General features: G+C 37.1%; 1 protein-coding gene across 4 annotated transcripts in view; it reads left to right on the top strand.

The window, feature by feature from the left end:
* Positions 1–24,131, top strand: part of LOC120634678 (catenin delta-2) — a 92,987-nt gene extending 68,856 nt beyond the window's left edge. For all 4 annotated transcript variants that reach the window (XM_039905441.1, XM_039905440.1, XM_039905439.1 and 1 more), the window contains exons 4-20: positions 1,493–1,615; positions 3,980–4,135; positions 4,475–4,563; positions 5,309–5,447; positions 6,153–6,249; positions 6,826–7,011; positions 8,159–8,340; positions 9,680–9,839; positions 11,063–11,252; positions 14,726–14,817; positions 15,407–15,582; positions 15,992–16,133; positions 17,593–17,765; positions 18,497–18,662; positions 19,158–19,286; positions 20,233–20,360; positions 21,790–24,131. In XM_039905441.1, the coding sequence (XP_039761375.1) occupies positions 1,493–1,615; positions 3,980–4,135; positions 4,475–4,563; positions 5,309–5,447; positions 6,153–6,249; positions 6,826–7,011; positions 8,159–8,340; positions 9,680–9,839; positions 11,063–11,252; positions 14,726–14,817; positions 15,407–15,582; positions 15,992–16,133; positions 17,593–17,765; positions 18,497–18,662; positions 19,158–19,286; positions 20,233–20,360; positions 21,790–21,912 (2,451 nt within the window). In that variant the 3' untranslated portion in view covers positions 21,913–24,131. The remainder of the gene's footprint in view (positions 1–1,492; positions 1,616–3,979; positions 4,136–4,474; positions 4,564–5,308; positions 5,448–6,152; positions 6,250–6,825; positions 7,012–8,158; positions 8,341–9,679; positions 9,840–11,062; positions 11,253–14,725; positions 14,818–15,406; positions 15,583–15,991; positions 16,134–17,592; positions 17,766–18,496; positions 18,663–19,157; positions 19,287–20,232; positions 20,361–21,789) is intronic.
* Positions 24,132–24,755: the final 624 nt, after the last annotated feature.

The following is a 24,755-nucleotide window of genomic DNA, read 5'->3' as shown; positions in this document are numbered from 1 at the left end:
TATGGTATCTAAAGAGTTCACGGAAGAATTGACGGCTAAATTATAAAGAAGCCTTTGTACCAAAACGAGGCAGTTACGAGTAAGTACTCATTCGGCCGAGAATTGCATAATGCTTTTCTCTAAATTTCGGGAAAACAATGAATTAATTCACGGAACAGAGGTTTTAATTACTAGTAAGCGTAATGAAAATGTCGACGGGAACAAATTTTCATTCGCATCCAGTTCGACAACGCGCGCTCTTGTTTTATACTTTTCTAATTCTAAGAGAAGACCGGTACCCTGAAATGCCGGTAATGGGTCGATAGTGATAAAGAGATCTGTGTACACCGGAATCGGCACTAGTGTGCTTAACAATCCTCCTTAGCACCTAAACCCGTCCATGAACTTTTATTATTAGATATTTATTAAATAAGGAATTATACTGTTATTTCGTTCCTTACGGAAAATAACTGATTAATCGTTTGATTGTTCATCAACGGCAGTCCAGCTTTTTATTTAACACTCACTGGAGGAGCGAATTGAAGCATTGACCCACAACGCTAATCCAATGCGGGTTGGCGGGCTTCAACTATTATTATCATTCGTAAGCGATTTTCCTAGGCACGGGAGTGCACACCAACCATTCTTTAGTCCAGGGTGATATTGAAGAAAAACTCAATGTCTAACATTTATTTGCCTAAACTGGACCTAGGACCTTGTGATCCGTAGTAGAACATATGCGACCTAGTCAGACGGCCCAGCTACATATATGTATTTGAATACTTAATATGTATTTCATGTTATTTTAATGTCGTTGTATGAAATATTTGCAACATATGAAAATATGCGGTGATAGCGCGATGGGTATAAGCTCGACTTCACTTTCGGGGGGCCGAGTTCGAATCCTAGCACGCACCTAACTTTTCTAAAGTTATGTGCGTTTTAAATAATTAAAATATCACTTGCTTAAACGGTAAAGGAAAACATCGTGTGGAAAAGGGCATGCCTAAGAGTTCTACATAATGTTCTCTAAGGTGTGTGGAGTCCACCAATCTACACTGGGCCAGCGTGGTGGACTACGGCCTTAACCCCGTCTCATTGTTGGAGGAGACCCGTGCTCTGTAGTGGGCTTGTAATGTGTTGATGACGTGTTTACATTATTAAATCTTCTGTTAAAATAAAGGAATTCAAAAATTGTTAGATAAGGGTACCTTTTTTTTGTTATTATTATTTAAAATATTGAACATAAAGTTACTCTTACTTAAATTTATATATTGTTCTTAGAACTGTAATTATAACATTACTTAAACTATATTATTTTCACCCTTGTATATTGCTTGAGACACAGGTTTTACCTAGTTCAAGCATCAGTCCCCACATTATAACTGTGTAACGCAATAGCCCGTAAGCAACATTATATTGTACTTATACTTATGTGGAGAAGTAAATAAATAAATAAATCATTCATTCATTCAATCATGTGATGATGATGATTTTTGTTATGTTACATAAGGCGGGCGAATACCCCGTCGGCAGCGGCGTTGAACCCGACTACGGCCAGTACGTTTCCTCGCCCGCCTCCCACTACAACCATATGGGGCACCTTACCATGGCGCCGTCGCAGAAATACCCTCATGTGAGTACATTCAGCTAGAGTTCTTATTCACCATCAAGAGCCTACAACAGTCCACTGCTGGACTAAAGGCGTCACCAACGGGAGGGTTTGAGGACGAAAGGACGCTGCAAACCGTTCTTCCTTATGTCAGCTTAATCGCCTCGTAACAGGTCACTACACGGCACACATGAATACGTGTTGAATAGAAGCAGGAATTCCATGATTTATTATGAAAATTAAGCTTATTTTGCTATACTCCGCAAAAAGCAGGAGAATCTGTCTAGTGTAATTTATGATTTCTACAATCTTTATACTTCACACCAAAAATATCCTCCACAATATACCCTCTACGCACGTTTCGTTCCGCAACCGTAGCATCCCAAGGAGATGTTGACTTTACAGTGAATCTCGCCAGCAGGGCTAGCACGGGCACGAAATAAAAATTATATCCCCCGATTATATCCCCTAATAAGGGATATAATTAACGTGTCCACCTGCTACATGCCTGCTAAGCACGGGAACATGGATAAGGAGAAGTTTACCTTCGTTCATTATTTCAGATATATTATTCGGATATTATTTCCACTTGTGCGCCATTGCTCTAAGAGTTTATAAAGCTGTAGGAGAAGATAAATTTTCCCGGGGATATAATTGTCTCCTGCACATGCTAGCCGTGCTGCTTTTCGCGGAGTATAGCAAATAAAGCTTAACTATCATAATACACGTATTCATCATTTCAGCCTGCATATTTTCCATAATCCCAGACTATTCCAGGTTCTACGCTGAAAGAGGGCGACTCTTTCAGCTCTGCTACAATAGGCAGTAGACAAAAAAAAAATCCCCTGATTATATCCACTCACAAAGATAAAAATTACTTATCCAACTGCCACAGTGCGGCTATAAGGGAAAGGAGACGTTTACCCCCTTTGACATTATAAGAACACCATCGGTACTCTGCGAATTTGTCCGCGTATTAGTCAGGATATGATAGACATACGCTGACGCGGACTTTTTATTACAACTAAGTATTAAAGAGAAAAATTCCGTCATACATTGTTTTGGCGTAACTTTAACCGTTTACGCATCGCACGCTTCGAAAGCTCTCAAATGGAATATTTTTTGCAAGATTTTTTCATTTATGCTCTATTCCTCCAATAGGCGTAATGTGATGTTATATAGCCTATTTATAGCTTTCCTCGATAAACTGACTATCAAATACCAAAATTTTTCCCAATTCGAACCAGTAGTTCCTGAGATAAGCGCGTTGAACCCAACAAACTCTTCAACTTAATAATATCAGTATTGATTATTTGAATTGGATTTGAACTGTGGGGATATATATTTTATCCTTTCCCCTTGGAGAAAATTGTTCCTGGCCATTGCTAGCTGGGGTTGGGTATATAAAATAGCTGTAGTTTATTGCTTGCCAGCGAACAGTGGGCCAAACTGCGACACTAGAGGGCGCGCCAGTTATCACTGCGAATAACGTACGGCGAAAAAGAGCTGTATAAAAAACAGCACTAGAGTCGGCCGTTTGACAAGACCAAAATTAAAAACACGATTGCAACGCCCGGCCTATTTCTGTTCCCGTAAAACATCCGTTTCATATGCACAAGCTGACAAAGCGGTCAGGCATAATTCTACAAATTAAGCTTATTCAAATTCAGAAAATCTTTATTCACGTAGGCCTATAAAAGGCAATTATAAATAAACTAGCTTTTGTTTTGCTAGTTTAAATAAGTGTCTTGCTGCTAATAGAAAAATATGAACGTAAATTACTTAAAAAAACAGAAACTTTCAGATAAATTTTTCACCCCTATTTGATGTCTTTTGGGGGGAAATTTTTAAAATTTGTGAAACACTTATTTCTTTATATTTTAATCGTAAACCTAAAAATCAGAGTTTTATGGATGTAACTTGGATGGATGTAAATAAATTCATAAATGAAGGATTTTCAAAAATTCTTTCTTAGCGCATGCTTAAGTTGTAATAACTGCAACGTGCAAAATTTCAGCCCGATCCGTCAAGTGGTTAGAGCTGTGCGTTGATAGATCAGTCAGTCAGTCAGTCACAATATACAGACCCAGACATTGAAAAAAAATCACATTTTCTTGTGTTGGGTATCGAACCCACAGCCTTGGACAGCCTCGCTGCTCAGGCACTGGTTCCTTTTTTGACTTGTCATTTTAGTTTAGTTCGGAGATTTTTGTTGGATTGATTATTGACTGTCATTGTTTGCACGTTATTTTCCCCTTTTTTTCTATGTCAGTTATATGAAAACTTGTAATTTGATGTGCTTTATTACTTCACTTATCCTTCTTTCTTTCCTAGCTGTAAGTTTTCCTCGATCGGTAAAACAAATTAGGATGTATTTTGTATCATCAGGTGATGGAAGCAGTCTCGGTGGGGAGCGGATATGCGGGAGGAGTAGGCGCGGGCACGGGCGGCGGACATTACGGCACGTACGCGCATTACGGCGCCGCTTACCCCGCACAACCTGCGTACCTCGTCGAACCACAGGTGCCGGCTTATATGGCGCAGGTAACGCTCCATTCTATTTAAGGGCTATATGCTCGTGTCACAGAACTAAGAAAATACAGAATCCGTTTAGGTACTTGACTAATATTGAAGCATCAAAAAACCACTCCACTATAGTAGTGTTTCTGACAGGCGGTTAGTCACTCAATTCATTTAGCAGTCGACAGTAATTATTTTAAGTCAAAGTATCTAAGGCCTCTGTGGCATAGGTCAGTGAAATAGGCCATTAATATTGTATTCTATTCTAATTTTTAATCTTTTTTCCCTACATACTTAGGTCATCGGGATCTGAGAGGTCTCTGACTTTTTGTTATAAAGTTTTACATTTTGTTCTTTTTATAGGAGTATGTAGAGGGCGGAGGTAGTGCGTCCCCCAGAAGCGCGTCTCCAGGAGCCATGCCACCTCAACACAATTTACATCTGCAACAGAGGTTAGTTTGCTTTTAATATGCTATCGTCATCATATCATCAAACGATTGACGTCCAGTATCCAGTGGATGCTTTGTGTGCTTTGTAGGGAGTCGAATGTTTATTATGTATGCAAAACTTATTCATTAATTTAAACAACTTAGTGATTTAAATTAATTAGTAACGTTAACTATAAGTCTTGAAGTTTTAGAAGAGCTTGTCAAATAGGTTAATTGTAATAAATGTTATTCTTAATGCCGTCGTTCAAACCATTTGTGATATTTTGGCAAACAATAAAGATGACCTGATGAGGCTTAAGGTCGCTTATTTATTATTCGATTTATATAAACTTCTATTTTATTCTAAATTCTATTTTATATCCAAGAAGATAAAAAGTTTTAGATAAGTTTGCTTTCCGGTTCCGGTAAATATTTGAAAACTGTATCTATGAACGATATTTATAAAACGTTTAATGAGACGCATCTTTGTGAAGCGTTGACTGGGTTGAACGCCCGCTTATGGTCGATTTTGCAACTTATAGCAAGGCGGGCACGGCAACTATGGCAACTAAACGCGCTTCAATATAAAGTCCCCAAATCAGTTTGATCAATCCAAAAATGTACACACTACACATGTTTAAACAATATAAAAATAGATTATTTCTTAACCCTGCTTAAAAGATAAGGCCATAGCTACAGGCGATGGATACAGTTTTATTTAAATTAGTATAGACCTTGCATTCATGACATGTTGATGTTTTGTTTCTAGGTACGACTCGGCATCTTTAGAGCAACTGGGACGGCACTATTGCGTGACGTCACCGCGCGGAGAATATGCAGGCGATGCGTACGCATATCAACATTATCCCACTGCGTACGAACCACAACACCAAGCGCCACCATTCAAGGTCAGTTTCACAACTTTGATTTTATTATAGAAACGGTGATTTCCTTAAGCTATCTGGAAGAATCATCAAAATGCTGAAATCTAAGAACTCAGTTTTTACGGAATAGTTAATAATAACACTCAATATATTTAGCCACCGGACAAGTGCAATTTATGAATTTTCGCATATCACAGGATCTAAAGAGGCTAAGGCGTCAGGTTGCAGGACACAAGGCGGCACATCGTAGGATTCGTTCTTAAACTGCTTGCAAAATTTGCTCTGTTTATAGGCGATGGTCTCACACTAATCACACCAACACGGCTAGCATGGGCAGGAGACAATTATCTCCCCGGGGAAAGGTTAAAGATGTACCTTCTCCCACAGCTTTATCAACTATCAGAGCATTGGCGCACAAGTGCAAAATAATATCCAAAAATATATGTGTAATAACAAACGGGGGTAAAATGCTCCTATTCCATGTTCCAGAACGTTAGCAGGTGGACACGTTATCTGTCAGGGGATATAAATAACGTGTATCATTCGTATAATAATGTTGCGGGGATATAATTTTATCTCCTGCCTGTGCTAGTCCTGCAGGTGAGCCATCTACTTGCTCCGTTTAAATATTAAAAGAAAAGAAAATTTTGTGTCCTCATTTCAGAAGTGGGATTATTTTTTCATTTTAACACAAAATTTTGTTAAGTTTATGATTTTTTTTTATTACAGGATTCACAAAATGGTCTAAGCTTAGGAAGCACAGGCGGGCAGTCAATGTACGGTGACGAAGAGGAACTTCAGAAACAAATGGCTAACATGGCGCTGGGTAAGATAGCTTAGAATACATAAATGAAAAAGTGTGTTTGTTTTATTTATTTGTGTTTGTTTATATCCTATGTTCGGCACAACCACTATATGCAGTGGTTGATCTTGATGAAATTTTGCACACATATAGCTTGTATCCTGGCGGTAGACATAATATAGTTTATATCCCGGAATAGCACGAAGATAACCTTTCCGGGGGATTTAATAATTATTTTACCATATAACTATTTAAATGTGATTCCCAAAAAGTCTTATGTGTATTGATGTGACTTAATAATTATTCATTGGAAAGTCAACATCTCCTGAGGAAGCTCCGGTTTTGGAGCGAAACGTGCGTAGAGGGTATATTGCCGAAGATCTGTTTGGTGTGGAGTATAAGGATTAAAGAAATTATAAATTAAACCGCACAGATTCTCCTGCTTTTCGCGAAGTATAGCAAATTAAGCTTAATTTTGATAATAATTATTATAAGATATTAATTTTTTTAAATGCATAAAATCAAAATACTTTACACCCTGGTTTTTAAAAAAGTTTTTTTATTTTTGAGTTGAGCGTTTAGTCTTTACTTTACTTACAGTCCACGGCGGAGTGGGCGTCGGCGGTCGCGAAGACGGCGGCGGTCTACAGTGGAGGGATCCCAACCTACCCGAAGTGATCGGCTTCCTTAACTCACCCTCTGACGTCGTGAAGGCCAACGCAGCGGCATACTTGCAGCATCTCACGTACATGGACGACCCTAACAAGCAGAAGACGAGGAGCTTAGGTATATAGTAAAGAAATAACGTCAGTTGAAAATGACGTCATCTGTTGTTGACATTAGAATTACGCGAATCTAAGCTTTATTCGTAGGGCGTTAAGATGCTTCATAAGGATAAATGTCAGTGTCGCTATTGTTCTCGCTTTTTTTTGTCCCTAATTTATGGTACGACTTACGTTTCGGTGAATTACCCTTTTACACATATAAATTATTTATAACCATTACCGCTTACAGAACTATGGTAGGTAGTCTGGGTATTTTTTGATACGTATTTCTATGACCGGTGACGCAACCAAACAAAGAAAAGTAGCAAAATTAATGCTATTTTGAACCTTATGAAAAAAAACCCTTAATTGGACGTGATACTTCATCATCATCAGCCTCTGCATATCGTCTGCGAAAGGTGCAGAACTCCTATGTGGGGTTGATTTTACGCTTTTACAACATGATTCCTGAGCTAATTCTGGACCTACCTACCGTTGCATATATTTAAAAAAATGTGTAAAAACACTTCTAATACAGCGAGGTTACTATACATTTGATGAATTTCTTAATGCCAAGGTAGATTGGAAGCAGCCAGCGTCCCTCTCATCTCCCTCAAGATGTAGATGTTGGAAAAGAGCAACTATTGACTTTCTTGTCGGCTCTTCTCGGTAGGAACTGCTTTCCAAACCGGTGGTGGAGTCACTACAAACAGACATACTTGACGTTTCAAAAGTACTTATAAAATAGGCCTACTTGAAATACATTTTCGATTAGAATTTTGTAATTTCTGAATTTTCTCTGATCTGGTCCGTCCACTCTACCAAACAAAGACGCTAAGCGGTTCAGCGTTCCGTTACGTTGTCGCGTAGCAACCGATTAGGGGTGTTTAAATAACTGCCATCCCCATAACAGGTTAGCCCGTAAGGGTGATTACGTATCTCGCGATAGGCGTAAATCTTGCAATGTTTGCTGTCAAACGTCAGATGTAACGTCAAATGTGAATAATCGCGAAATTGTAGTTAATGGTTCATTTTTAGTGGAAAAAAAAAATCATAGGTCTCTATTATCTATGATGCAAGTCGGTCGGGGAAGGTCGTCGATATAAAAATGTGTGTCGTTCTTGTGTCCATCCATTTTGCTTCAATTCCTATTATTTATCTGTCCCAAGGCGGTATCCCTCCCCTGGTGCGGCTGATATCGCACGAGAACCCTGAAGTTTGCCGCAACGCGTGCGGCGCGCTCCGAAACCTGTCGTACGGGCGGCAGAACGATGAGAACAAGCGCGCCATACGAGACGCGGGCGGCATCCCCTCACTGATGGCGCTACTGTGTCGAACAACCGACATGGAGGTAACTATTTGTATGAACGAATGAATGAATGAATTAATTATTGAACGAATGAATTATTGATTGATTTAATGAATGAATGAATTACTGAACGTATTGTTGAGTGATTGAATGAATGAATGAATGAATGATTTCACTTTTATTGTACTCCAAAGAAAAGAGTAGTTCAACATCATTATCATAAACCCATTATCGGCCCACTACAGGGCACGGGTCCCCTCTCAGAATAAGAAGGGTTTAGGCCGTAGACCACCACGCTGGTCCAGTGCTGATTGGTGGGCGGAAAAAGTAGATACAGAGATTTTCTGATCTTCAAACAATATCTCTAAATATAAAATGTTATACTTTCTAATATAATTTATTTTTTTGCCACACCCTTACTCATAGTTTTCCTAATCGTAAGGTTGCCTAACAGAGATCTCTACTTAGCGATAAGGCCGCCTTTTGTATCCTGCTTCATTCTTCATGTGTTTGTTCTTTTTTTTTTGTCTCGTTTTTCTGAGTTGTGTACAAAAATAAAGAGTATAAATAAATAAATAAGTAAAATACTCGTTTTTCTCGCACTTCCGAAGGTTGGCTGGCAGAAAATGCTTTAGCATTAAGTCCGTCTTTTGTAAACCGTTTTTTGGTTGTTCAAGAGTTTAAATAAAAAGTGAAAAGAATAATCATCTAGACTCGGAGTTTTACGGTTTCGGGACCGTCCGATTTCCCACCTGAACTATTAGGTATAACATTGTAGATGGTGGTTACATTTATCTTGGTGTTCGTATGATAATTTGTAGCAGTTTTTCATTGCCTGACAACACGGATAAAACGACGTTATCTAAAAATGAAACCTATATCAATTTGTCATCCCCGAAACCCCATGCATACTAAATTTCATGAACGTCGTTTAAGCCGTTTCCGAAATTATATTTACGTTTTACGTAATAAGTATTTATTTAAGTTACATAGTTACGTGTACGTATTTATTTAAGTTACATAATTATTTAAGTGTTTATTTATGACAACCCTTTTGGTGATAAAAGACCGACACGCGCATAGTACCTACGCTACGCGACGCGTACCTAATAAAGTAACAGGAGTCACTTGATTTTACTTTTGCATGTGATGTTTAGGGCTGTATCTGATTTCTTTTAGTAAAAACTATGGCAATGGTTTCGGTTTCACTAATAAGTTTCAAAGACAGTAAATAATGTGAGGTACATTATTTACTGTCTTTGAAACTTATCAGTCTAAGCTAAGTAAAGCCTCTGAAGTATTATTTCGGTTTTCATTTTACCTGTTGTATAAAAGAATTGCCCGTTCAGAGGTATTAGATATATGTAAATATATGTTTCAGGTAAAAGAACTGGTAACGGGAGTAATATGGAACATGTCCTCATGCGAGGACCTGAAGCAGTCAATAATAGACGACGCGGCGCAAGTCATTGTCAACAAAGTCATCATTCCGCATTCCGGCTGGCACCCCACTAACCCTGGCGATACGTACTGGTCCACAGGTACGAAACATGCCCGAAAAAGTAGCTTATGAACTGACATATAAATATATATATATATTTATTTATTCATTAGTAATCCAACAGCGTTACAAATTATTTTGGTTAAGGGTTTATCTTATTACTAAAATAAGGCCAAATCTAAATTACAAATCTAAACTGTGACAATTAAGCAATAGATGCAAGCACAACATATACATTAATATATATTTTTTTAAATTATTTATAAAAATGTGACGGCCGATTAACGCAGTGGGCGGCGATTCCGCTTTTTGAGTCCAGGGCCGTGGGTTTGGTTCCTAAACTCAAAAATGTTTGAGTGATTAAAATGAATGTTTTTCAGTGTCTAGGTGTTTCTGTATTTATTTATGTATATCATTCATAAAAATATTCAACACCAATCTTAGTACTTATAACACAACCTACGCTTACTTTGGGGCTAGATTGAGTTTTAATCCAAATCCAAATTGTTTTATTCATGCAGGCGTATCACAGGCACTTATGAAGCGTTCATATAAATATCTCCGTAATAAGCGATAATCTATATGTTATACTTTGTTCGCTAACTTAATCATAAAGCTACGAGGGTTCCAAATGCGCCTTGGTCTAAGAAGAGCCCTCAACAACTTAACCTGTGAAGTTATATTTCGGTTTGCATTTACACGTCGTTCATGAGTTTTGACCCTACATATAAAAAAAACATCCGAATTGATTACCTCCACCAGTTTGAAGGAAGTCGGTTAAATGATGTTGACAAGGAAACACTTGTCAGATGCAAGGGGACAACATGTTGGTTTCAAGCCACGGTGGAATCCAACCACCACCCAACCTCCCTCCACCTCTATTCTGAATTTTCTCTGGTACCAGAGAAAAATCAGAATAGAGAAAAACCTGCCACTTTAAGTGCTCACCTCTGCGCCAGGTCGTCAAAAATTAGCTACCATGTAATATTAGACAACCGATTGGCTCAGATTGCAGCAACCCTGCTTTCTGAATCCAAGGCCGCGGGTTCGATTCCCACTACTGGAAAAAGTTTGTGTGATGAGCATGAATGTTTTTCAGTGTCTGGGTGTTCATATGTATATTGCTATATATTTATGTATAAAAATATTCATCAGTCATCTTAGTACACATAACACAAGCTACGCTTACTTTGGGGCTAGGTGGCGATGCATGTATTGTCGTAGTATATTTATTTATTAAAATATAATATCTATCTATTTTAGTTTTCCGCAACGCATCGGGCGTGCTTCGCAATGCATCATCCGCTGGCGAGTACGCGCGTCGTCGGCTAAGATCACTAGCTGGTCTCGCCGAAGCTTTACTCCACGCCGTACGCGCAGCATTGAGTGCCAACGCCATCGGCACAAAGATTGTTGAGAACTGCGTTTGCGTGCTACGGAATCTGTCATATAGGTATAATATATCCTCATTTTATGTTGGAAAAGAGCAACTACTGAGTTTCTTGCTCGGTCTAATTCATAGAAAACATAATTTGTACAAATTTATGTGTTAAGTACTTTTTGATTCCTTGTTTTTTTCTCCCACAATGAGAAGCGTTAATCTGATTTTTATTTAGCTTTTTTTTTTTTTTTTATAAAATATTTAATTGCAATTTTTATTAGACATTTTAATTTTTGATTAAATGGTGATTTTAAAATGATTTAAGTTATATTATCGAACTCTTTATTTGCTTATCATTACAGTATTTTTTTCTTATAAGTATTTGGCCTAAAATAAATGCATTTAATATTATTCATCATATCAAACCCATTTCTGGCCCACTACAGGGCACGGGTCTCCTACCACAATGAGAAGGGGCTAAGGCCGTAGTCCACCAAGCTGGCCCAGAGTGGATTGGTGGACTCAACACACCTTTGCGATTTCATCGCGATGTTTTCCTTCACCGTTGGAGAAAGTGATATTTTAATCGCTCATAAGTTCTTACTAGAATCTTAAACTCTCTGAGACTCGCTTTTTTTATTGACGGCCCAAGCTGACACCTGGTTAGTGGAAAACTATCGCCTAGAAACAGCTCGGCGGAAACGCGGCTCCGGATCTGAAAACGCATTGTTGGTATTATGAATACTGGAACTACGTCGTTAAGCTACTTTTAGTAGTGGTAGATCTTTGGTTTTCCACCTACCATCAAGTGGGTCATCTGCTTGGACCGTCTACTATTACAATAAAGAAGCGGATATTTCTATAAGCTATTTGATCCGGAACCAGCTATTTGATCTTATTTATTTATTAGCTTTTCAAGGGAAACAAACAGTACTATTACACATAAAAGTAATGCCGTATTTTTGTATCACACGAAGTTTCCACTACTTAGTTATACATATAATACGATAACATTAACCACAATTGCTTAGGAATAAGTACCTACCAAGCGAAAATTAATTATAAACGAAAATCATTATACAAAAAAAAAAAAAAAAGACAGAAAAATTTTAAAGCTTATGAAAATTAAGCTTAATTTGCGAACAGCAGAAGAATCTGTATGGTGTTATTTATAGTAGGGGAGCCCACGAGGCTAAATGGGGATTTACTCGAGCGTCGTAGAGACCTATTGGGATGCAAAGCTTAGATGATAAGAAGAAAAAAATGTTATATGATATATACCTTTACATCGGTGGGGGAAGCGTCTATAGATTTTTAAATATGTAAAAAAAAACTGTTGCATAGACATCCTCGAGCGCATCAGATATTGATAGCATCAATGCCCTACGTATTTTTAATAATGTACGTATGTTAATCTAATCGTTTGCATGATGCGGGTGGTTGTATTTAAGGGTTGAAAATGAAAAAAAAAAAAAAATTTAATCGAGCGCGTCAGATTTTCTAAGGGAGTGTAAAGTACACCAAAAAAAAGCTCTCATTCACTAATCTGACGATTTCGATGGGACGCAAACTCGCGGCCATTTTCATAATGTGCAAAAAAAAATCGCCATTTTGAAATACTCAGGCGCGTCAGATTAAGATATATATGGATCATCTTTATGTTCAAAACGTACTGTCTCATAATCTGACGATTATCTAGAGGGATTCGCCTGATCTGACAAAAAAAAATTAGAAAAACGGTTCACTTTAAAGGCCATCCCTGCAACTTCCCGCTAATTCCATTCCTGGGCGCTTGAAATTGTACTTATGACATTTTTGAGCTCAAAATATAATTTATGTGATATTTTGAGTTCGCTGAGTTCAAAGAAATAATATTTCTATGCATTTGAGCTCTCCCAGCTCGAAAGTCTGATAAAAGTTTCATAGAACACTATTTTTGGAATTTCCAAACCGCAATAACTTTTGACTGGATCAACCAATTTTCATGAAGTTGGCACCATTCGACGCAGTTTTATCATCCTCGTAAGTATTTTTGCAATTTTAACTCTTTCGGGTTTCTTTCGTTCACGATATCTCTCGAACGAATCAACCGATTTTGACCAGCTTGGTGGCGATCGACGTGGTTTTTCAAGCTCAAAGGCGGATTAGTTTTTGAAGTTAATCGATAAAGCCGGTTAAAAGTTATTCCAAAAAAACCACTTTCAAAAAATTTTTTTTTCTTATTTTTTTAAATCATTGAACTTAATTAATTAAAAAGCTCAGGAAATAGCATGCAAATAAATAAGTGTATGCTTTTTTAGTAAATTACATGTATTTATAAAAAAATTACTTAAAAAAAACTTAAAACAATTGAATGTTTTATAATTAATAGATTAATTAATCATCATCTTCATCTGAAGAATCATCGGCTTGCTCCGACGATATTCCAAAATATTTACACATTTTTTTAATGTTTCTACCGTAAATTTAATTGTTTTTTGTAAGGATTACAATTAATTTGAAATGTGTATTTTGTGGTGAAAGTATCACCACAAAATACACATTTCAAATTAATATCACTCATATTAAATATTTATAAACTTTAACTCACACAAATAATATTAAAATAGCAAAAAAAGCCAAAACGTTGGAAACACGTTGTAAACAGTATGCCACGAACGAGTCTTTATGATCAGCTGTGATGGCGTCATGGCAACAGAAACCAGAGTGGGGACGGAGTGAGAGAGTAATAGATAGAGAAAGAGTGAGAGAGGAATAGTAACGCGGAGAAGGAAATGTAGGCATCACGCAGCTGCACGCATTTAACTTTATCGACGAATTTTTGTTATTTCGGCTTGCGGAAATCGTCAGATTATATATTTTTCATTATTCTTGAATAATTTCCTTCAAAATAAAAAAAAATTTAGCTACGCTCGAGAATGTCGAGATGACGTTTTTTTTTACAACTTTGTTGCCCTCCCCTTTTTTTACGTCACTCTCAAATTGTCAGATTAGTGGAATATACACTTTTTAGGATGTAATTAACTCACCCTACCTTAATCTGACGCGCTCGAGAATTTCTGATGGTCAATTTTTTTTTACTAATCTGATCCTGTATCATTCACGGGCGGCCTTATATATGCGCCTCATGTTTTGTGGAGGTACTTAACCGGGTACAAGGTATCCCCCTGTATATTAATCTGCCGCGCTTTAGTAAATCCCGAAATGCCCGCTTGGGCTCCCCTACGATTATAATTTCTTCAATCCGTATACTCTACACCAAACAGATCCTCGGCAATGTACCCTCTACGCACGTTTCGCTCCGAAACCGGAGCATCCTCAGAAGATGTTGAATAGTTGTTAACTTTACAATTATTCATTGTAAAGTCAACATCTCCTGAGGAGTATAGCAAATTAAGCTTAATTTTAATAATATATTATGGATTGCCGCAAGTAAACGCCTGCTTCTATCAAATTTTAAAGCTTATAATACTTATAATACTTAGTTTCCGTCTCACAATATTTTTGATAAATCACGAGATCTAAATAAAATTTATAATTGACAGATGTCAAGAAATAGAAGATCCACTATACGACACCAGAGCGCCCCCTACGCAATCTTCAGGACAATCCAGGATACAAGCCAGCGCGTCGAAAGGTAATGGAGACTTCAATTAACTTTTATAAGTGTTAACAAAATTAAGCTTAATTTGCTATTATTAGTAATTATTAAGACAATTATTCATTGTAAAGTCAACATCTCCTGATGATGCCCCGGTTTCGGAGCGAAACGTGCGTAGAGGGTGTATTGCCGAGGATCTGTTTGATGTGGAGTATAAGGATTGAAGAAATTATAAATTACACCACACAGATTCTCCTGTTTTTCGCGGAGTATAGCAAATTAAGCTTAATTTTGTTAATATATCATGGATTTCCGCAAAGTAACGCCTGCTTCTATACAATTTTTTCTAAGTGTGTTTTAAGTAATTAAAATATCACTTGCTTCAACGCTGAAGGAAAACATCGTGCGTGTCTGAGAGTTCTCCATAATGTTATCAGAGGTGTGTGGAGTGGTCCCCCAATCCGCTCTGAGCTAGCTGGGTGGACCACGGCCTTAACCCCTTTTCATTCTGGGTATATACCCGTGCCCTGTAGTGTATCACCGCTTATACTAGCACATATTGTCTTGAATTACATATATTCCTATTTTAGAAATGTAGCTACATTTTAATCATTTATTTTCGCAGGTGAAAATCTGGGCTGCTTTGGTGGCAGTAAAAAGAAGAAAGAGGGTTCCTCATCCTCGAATTCAACAAGTCCACTGGGCAAGAGCGATCCCGAACCTCAGCAATTAGACAATAACACTAACACGCAGCTGGGATACAGTGTGCCCAAAGGCACTGAAATGTTGTGGTCACCCGAGGTACGTTTACTCTTATGTTATACCACTAGTTGTTGACCTTCGTTCTTCGACAGCGTTTATTACGGGTTTACCAATTGACCGTTGACTTGTGTAATTGTGTTTCTGGGATAAAAGATAGCCTTTTTTACTCTCTGTCCTTTCAACTAACTTTCAAAAATCTATTTGTTTCTTAGTTAGAGCGTAAACGAAGGACAAGCCTCCCACAATTAATAAAATTTGTGAGGAAACCTGCAAACCTGCGAGTTCTCCTTAATGTTCTCAAAGGCTCGTGCATTCTACCAATCCGTACTTGGCCAGCGTGGTGAACTAAACCCGTGTCATTCTAAGATATGACCCGTGTGTTGTAGTGGGCCGGTAACGGGTGGATAATGAAGCAAATAATATTTGTTTATTTTCTTTGTCACCACAGGTAGTGCCACTATACATGGCGTTACTGCAGACGTGTTCAAACCCGGAGACCTTGGAAGCGGCGGCTGGCGCGCTACAGAACCTAGCCGCATGCTACTGGCAACCATCCATAGACATACGAGCTGCCGTCAGGAAAGAGAAAGGTATAGTAATGAGAAAACCACATTACTTATATAATATTTAAACGATAAAAAAGCTTGGGTGTGAATTGGCTCTAACTTAGCGAAATATAAGTTTACTGTGAGATGGTGATAACAAATCGTCGGAAATAAAATTGAATTTATCAGTCGTGGATTGTCATAAATTTTGTCTTACACAAACCATGAGCACGAACACACAAACACACACACATACACACACACACACACACACATACATACATACATACATACATACATACATACATACATACATACATACATACATACATACATACATACACACAAAGACGCATACTTATTTTGAATATTAAACAGGTTGTAATTTTTATTATCATCTAAATTTCTGTATAACATGTCTGTTCTTTTGTATCTCTTGTTTTGTTTGTTTACCTACCTTCATTTTAATGTAATTTGTTGAGTTTATTTTAATTAGAATGGAAGAGCGGAGTCTTCTGACACAGGGGTAGTAATACTACTCTTAAAAGAAGGCTTCAGCGATATATTGATACTTTGTTTCTTACCGAAATAAACTATTTTTATTTTGTTATTTACTTAACAAAAAAAAAATACCCGGCTAAGTTTGTTGCGGGCTCTTCTTAGACCAGGGCGCGTTTGGAACCCTCGTAGCTTTAGGTTTAAGTTGGCGAACGAAGTTATCACCATCTCCTTACAATTATGTAAACATATTATATGTATGAACGCTTAATAAGTGCCTGTGATAGGCCTACATGAATAAAGAAGTTTTGAATTATACTTCATCATCATCAGACGTTCGCTGCTGGACATAGGTCTTTTGTAGGGAAATCCAAATTCGACGGTTCTGTGCCACTTAGATCCAGCGTCTACCTGCGACGCGTTTAATGTCGTCTGTCCACCTCGTTGGGGGTCGACCAACGCTGCGCTAACCAGTTTGGGGCTGCAATTCTAGCACCTTATTAGTACTTGTACTTATACTCGTGTTCAGTTTATTATTATCTGCTGTCTATTTAAATTTTAAACTAATTTATTAATAAAAATTACAAAATCGTTAATATTATTTTGACTTACATACAGTTTATTTATGCATAGTATTATACCTAGGTACTTCTCTGTTCCATTAATAATAAAAAAAAACTCAAATTAACTTTGCATATTCAAAGTCAAAATCAAATATAACGTTATTCAAACAGCCCTTGAAAAGGCTCTCTAATGCGTCATAGAATTTTCTACATTGTTGTAAGATGATAACTTTATTCGTATTGTTTAACTTTATTGATCTTGCCATAATTAAACGTAAAACTAAAGCTACTGTTACTATTGTATAGTATAGATTTATACAAAGGTAGCTAATGAATTTTTTGTTGCTTCCATACGATAAGTCCAGCTCACATGCAATTTCATTTTAGTTACCTGATATTAAAAGCATGCCAACTTTTAACCCACAACTTGTAATGTTTTCCAGGTCTACCAATCTTGGTTGAGCTGCTGCGAATGGAGGTCGACAGGGTAGTTTGCGCCGTGGCCACTGCTCTCAGGAATCTGGCCATCGACCAGCGTAACAAGGAGCTGATAGGCAAATACGCTATGCGGGACCTGGTGCAGAAACTGCCCAGTGGAAACCAACAGCATGACCAGGTATTTGGACCATATTTCCTGTTAAGCACCCAACGCAAAATTAGGGGTGTTGACGTGTTTATCTATGTCTGCCTGTCTGTAGCATTGTAGTTCCTAAGCAAATGGACCGATCTCGATGTGTTGTTTTCTGTTTGATAGCTGATGTAATCGAGATAGTTCTTAGCTGTAATTTATTAAGATCCGTTTAGGCGTTTGGAGACAGAACAGACTTGCATGCATGGGAGCTCTCGATAATGTTCTCACAGACGTGTGACGTGTGAGGTTTCTTGTAAGGATACAAGAAACCTTTAACCGGCTTGGTAGCAGTGGCATGCATATAGGGTATGCACAGGGTATGCAGATCATTTAAAATGAAAAAAATCTCCAGTACAAGTTATAAAAAACTTTAGGATAGGCTTTGGATGAGTTATAAAAAGCCTACTCTTAAGTTTTTATAACTCTTACTGGAGTTATTCTTTGTTACATATCATCTGCATACCCTGTGCATACCCTCTAAGCACACCACTGCTTGTTAGACTACGGCCTTTATCATTCAAACAATTGTGTATCCTTAAGTAGTAGACTAACGGCTTTGATAAGCCTCCGAACTAGATTGTTTTAATGTCTAAATTTTTTATGTTGGGGTTGCCTGACCGGATATGTTGCGACTTTTTATTTTATTAAGAACATTTTATCACATATTCATATTCAAATGAATACATTTCATTTCCTAAAACTCAATTTAATTCCAGGGCACATCGGACGACACGATAGCGGCAGTATTAGCAACACTTAACGAAGTCATCAAAAAGAGCGCTGAGTTTTCGCGCTCGCTACTCGAAGCGGGCGGAGTGGAGAGATTGCTTAATCTCACCAAGCAACGTCACCGCCACACCCCCAGAGTGCTGAAGTTTGCAGGTTTGCACTTTTCAATAGTATTTAAAATATATATATGTACTAGCGGACCCCAGCGCCATCTGTCAGGCTGATTTGTGAATCTAAACCATCCAGGGTCCCATCCAAACGCATACCGAAAAAATCATTCAAATCGGTCCAGCCGTTTAGGAGGTGTTCAGTGACATACACACGCACGCAAGAAATATATATAAAAACAATCCTTGATTATATATCGATAGGAAAATGTTTGTGTGATGAACATGGTTTTCTTTTAGTGTCTGGGTGTTTATCTGTATTTTATGAGTATTTATTTATATTATTCATTAAAATATTCATCAGTCATCTTAGTACCAATGAAACAAGCTATGCTTACTTTGGGGCTAGATAGCGATGTGTGTATTGTCTTAGTATATTTATTTATTTATATTTAAATCTTCTAGAAATTTTTGATTAGGCGTTACTTACTTAGTCATTGCTTTGTTTGTCGTTAGTGAAAACGGGATGTGTTATTACCAGGTCAAGTGCTAATGACGATGTGGTCGCACGCGGAGTTGCGTGAGGTATACCGTAAGCATGGCTGGCGCGAGGCAGATTTCCTCACCCCCGCACGAGCCGCCCAACCTCGGGCCTCCTCTAACACCAGCGGTAAGTTACACAAGACGCTATTTATACTGTGGCTTTATTGTTTGTCTCGTATCGGTAGCCTCTTTAATATACCCGATTGGCGCAGTGGGCATTGAGCCTTCTTTATGAGTCCAACGGTCAAGTCCAAAGTCCAGTTGTGGGAATCAAAATGTTTGTGTGATGACCATAAATGTTTTTCAGTGTCTGGGTGTTTATCTTTATATTATAAGTATTTATATATGTGATCACATGTCACAGTAGCGTGGATAACATACATAAATATATATGCGATACCTATAACACATGCTACGCTTACTTTAAGGGTAGATGGCGATGTGTGTGTTGTCGTAATATATATATATTTATTATATGTAATGTAAACTATATTTTGAATTATTTAACATTTCACTCTGTCATCTGGAGATTTCTAATTAGATTGATCTTAATAACTTCGGGTGAATATTGTTATGTAGTCAAAATCGGTCCATTGACCAAAATCGAAACTGATTAACGCCATATAAAAGTGTATGTGTTGCCCTTAAGTGTAAGGTTACCTGACCGGAATCTAGTTAGCGATAAGGCCGCCTTTTGTATTATACTTCCATCTTTATTGTTCTATTCTTCTTTTATTTCCCTATCTTCGTAGTTGTGTACAAATCAAGATGCGAATAAAGAAGCAAATAAAATAAATCTGTATGTAATTTATTATTTCAAAAAATATGTGTACACTAAATATAAAAAAAAAATAGTTTACATAATAAGACAAGTAAATATGGACGTTAGGAAATATGATAAAGATGTGTTAATTATAAATTTGGATTGATGTTTAGTACAGCTTGTATTGTAATCGAGTATTATGCATTTGCATTGTGGTATTGTCTATAACTCTATATTGTCTTGCGCTCGTATGTAAGGAAGGTGTAATGCATAAGTGTAAATAGCTGATTGTGGTGGCATGGGGCTTTAGGTCAAGGGACACCCATGTCGGGAGGAGCTCCGCATTCACCGTCGGCAGCCAACAGTACACTGAGTCGCCCCATGGCCTCTACGGGTGGCACTCGCTATGAAGATCGCACCATACGACGCCATCGCGAGGTAAGACCTAACTTTAACTAATATTATAAATGAGAAAGTTTGGTTGTTTGTTTATTTGTTTGTTATCCATTAGCGTCCTTACTAAGCGACTAATCACCTTGATTTTTAGGCATAGAGTTAGTTGGACGCAGAGTAACAGGTTACTTTTTAGCCCAGAAAAACAGATCAATTTGTAAAACACCGTTGTAACCGTGTACCAAGCACGCAGGCACCAGCTTGTAATGTAATAATCTGATAAAAATCAAAGTTTAATGTAAATAAATAATGTTTAACTACACTCCCGCACATAATCTTTTGAATCATAAGATAATCTAGTAATTAAACAAAAATTAAATTTTAATGTGATATAGAATAAAATTTTAACTGCACACCCACACAGAATGTTTTGGTGATAAAAATTTGTATTTTGTTTTTCTACTACTATTTCACCGTCTAGTCTCTGGGATATTTTTTTCTCAGGCAACCAATGGTCTATAAAATATTAGTTTATATTTTGTAACCAACCCGACCCGGAAGAGATATGTTTTTTTTGCTCCAATTAATTGTAAAGATCTCGCCTAGTTGGAAACTTTCTTTTGCTATTGAAAAAATATTGTTCTTTAAAGTAAGCTCTAATGCAGGTTTGGGCTACATTTATGTTTCATCTATACTTTGCTATAAATTCTCCCATCTCTTTGCAATGTATAGAATATAAATACAGGAGCATTATTGTATAGGTATGCGCTAGATTTTATTTAAATTAAGTATAAAATTTTATGTGTACATACACTGACTTCTATTATGAACAAAATGACAGCTTAAATGTTTTCCCCATTTGAAGCGCCAAATGCGACATGGGAGTGTCTCTGGAACTAATATGATAGTATTATTAGAAATGCTTCGTTAATCTAGTTGTTATATTGTTCAGCTAAGGATCACAAGGTCCTGGGTTCGAATCCGCGGTCGGCCAGTAATTGTTAGGTATTGTTGTATTTTCTGTAAAATATTTTTTAGTAAGAGCCCGAAGTTAGGAAATTTGTGGTGTCAACCCCCTTGCCTTGGAAAGTTAAGCCATCGGTCCCGGTTATTATCACTGGATTATGATGATTAGTAATTTAGATTTTAGTTCCTGGTTTAGCTTCACAACATACAGCGCCAAAATGGCGTCACTCAATTGGAGACAAAAAACAAAGTGATATATACCAATCCAGCACGACTAGAATTGGCAGGAGACATTTTCTTTACGGGGAATGGACAAAAGGTTTATCCCCTTTCACGATTTTATCCACTCTCCGAACATTGGCGCACGCAAATAACAAATGTCAAACTGGCATGAACTTCTTCTAGCTCCTGTTGCCGTGCAAAAATTTCGTCTCCGAGAGTGGTAATAATAAAAGTCACTGTGTTAATAATAATAATATATGTGTATAAATAAATATATATGTTCCAGAACGATGATATGCCAGCGATGGACGTAAACTACGCTGATGGCCTTGGCATGGGCAACCCCAACGGACGGCCTATGAATCTTCAGGGTGTTCAAGCACAGATGCCGCCACCAAGCAGCCGCTAAAGCCAATAATCCGTTTAAACCAAGCCTAAGATCTGAACTCTAATGGCGGTAACATTTTTAAATTACAAAAATTGATCCAACGCGACGGAACGCGTGTAGATTCAAATCAAACTGGTGCGTTTCATTAAACCAGAATTTCAAATTCAGAAATTTCTACAGACACTTAATGCCACGTGGTATAAGATTTTCTGTGGTATTTTCACCGATTGAAAAAACCTTTTTGATTTGAATTCACTCAAATCGCGTTGCGTTGTTTGCATTATCATAGCAAGTAAGAGTCCTGAGTGAGTGAGTGAGTAAGTTCTGTGGGACAGTCAGTCTCAACCATTAATATAATTTTTCAGGTAAACAAAAAAAACCAATGGCTTCAGCGTAAATCTATCTTTCCCTAATGCTGCATACTGATAGTTCAAATTCGATAGTCTATCTATAGTAAAGTCAAAACAAATAGTATCCACAGTGTCTACTATCGATTGTATTGCCTAGTGTCGACTATCGATACTATCATTTAAAATGTTATTGCTCGAAAAGCGTTATCGATATTATCGATACCCAGAATAGTTTTCAAGGTCATCTATAGTCAAACTATCGATAGTTTTGTAATACTGGTTGACACGTTTGCTAACTTAAAAACTTACAGTACGGGTTTTGAAGCTACATACTTCATAAGACAGGTCTCCCAAGTTTCATGTAAACAAAGGCTCCGCACACCCTTCAATATTATGGACAATTTTCTATATTGGTTAAACGTGTTGTCAATAATATTGTAATATATGACATTCTAGCAAATCTGTCATATTGTGTGAAAACGTACATTTGTTGTCTTGAAAACTTAAAACGGGCTACTGAGTACTTTATGTACTATATCTACACTCAACAGAGGGTCTGGACAAGAAAAGCTTATTTTTTCTATAAACGCTAATTGAATATCTTGAAAATTTGGTATTTCCGTATAATAAATCGATTAAATCACCGGAATGAGCCCGCAGGCTTTGACAGTTGAAAGTGTACACCTTATAGCTAACTTCAAGGTGTCGGTTTTTTGTGACGGAGTGCGCGCGTATCGTACAAATTTATGCTCATCATTTTTTCCCAAACGCACCAAAAGAAGATAACTTCAAAAATAATTTGAAAGCGTCTTATCTTATAGCACGTAAATTGGTAAATTGTAGTTGATTATCGGTTTTACACTGCTTACAATCAATACAAATTAAATCTATTTCCGTTAGCGTTTGAAAGAAATATGCTGTTTCCGAACCTTGTCTAGGCCCGCAGGACTGACTTAGGAAATAAAACCGGTATTTTTTACAGTTCGTGTCTATGGACCAAGCGTTTCGATTTTTTTTTATTGTCTATGAACAATCTTTATTTTCATTTTAGGGTACCCAAATAAACATGTATTGTGATTTGTCCGTGATATTACGAGAATAACAAGGTTTTGATTTAGCTTTTTTATTGCGTTTATTTTTTTGGGGAATTTATGAATGAATATTTGCTGTAGTAAGTTTGGGCTTTTTTTTTGATATTATTCTATTTTCTAATTCGGGTTGGTCTGAATTCATAGATGTTTAAACGTATTTGGACAGTGTATGGCATTTTGTACTTTATTATAAAGCAGTAAAGGTCGAAAGTTACGAAAGTTCTTCTATATAGCTCTAGATGTGAAGTATCCATAAACAATATTAAATGTAAGGTTTACAAAAATCATTAAAATTATTAAGTCATTATTTTGATTCATTTACGTACTGAGGTTTTTTAAATCACGGTTCTTTCGCATTTTCTACTTCTTAATTGAGTTTAGACTAAGTGAGATGTTTTATGACTATAAATAACAGTAATATTTATGTACAAGAAATCAAAAGTCGATTTCGGTTGCTAAAGTTTTGCTAATATATTCAAGTTATGGATTTGGTTATTTTCAAGCTAATGTAATCAATATTTATTGCGATCAATTTAATTTAATTTATTTATTTTTAGTGCTAACCTAAAATTCATATAAAGGCGAATAACGTATCAATAATAAGCTAACGGTGACAGTTATGCTGTTCTTTGTCAATTAAGCTAATCATATTCAAAATAATAAATCTGAAGAATTATTAACGTAACATTTCGTAGGACCAAATAGATAAAAGCGCAGTAAGAAGCGGTGATAGCCCAGTGGGTGGGACTTCGAATTCCCTTCCGTGGGGCCGAGTACGAATCCCAGCACCTCTAACTTTTCCAAGTTATGTGCGTTTTAAGAAATTAAAATATTACTTGAGGTGAAGGAAAACATCGTGCATGTCTCAGAGTTCATAATGTTCTCAAAGGCGTGTGGAGTCAAACCGCACTGGGACAGTGTGGTGAAATACCTGTAGTGGGCCGGTACGGCGATGATATGATGATGATCATTTTTCGTAAAATATCCAATGAAAGAATCGCCCAACTTGGTTAAAAATTCGTATTATGAAGAAAAACAATCCTATTTTCCAAAATAAAACCTAATTGAATATAAACCAAGATGCTGGCAGCGTCGACCCACTGTATGGTCAAATTAAATAATTCTGTTTTCAAGTTATCTGCCAGCTGTAGTTTCCCCGGTTGACTCGATAACTTTTTTCCGACTTTTCATCTTTGGAATTTATATAAATAACGCTCATTTGTTAAAAGTTCATTAGCGCGATGTAGGATCTTGTGGTGCCATCTAGTAAAGTAATTTGAAGATTGCCTGATTGAATGATTTCATGCTTACAAATTGATAAAGAACACTACGATAGTCAAAGAACACGTAAGTAGTTGTTTTGTGATTTTTTTCATATGTGTTTCGCCTTACAAGTATCAACTTATGTTCATACACGATCGAG

This window comes from Pararge aegeria, chromosome 24, assembly GCF_905163445.1.
Source record: "Pararge aegeria chromosome 24, ilParAegt1.1, whole genome shotgun sequence".
NCBI classification, from domain to species: domain Eukaryota; kingdom Metazoa; phylum Arthropoda; class Insecta; order Lepidoptera; family Nymphalidae; genus Pararge; species Pararge aegeria.
This window is presented reverse-complemented; position numbering and strand designations above follow the sequence as displayed.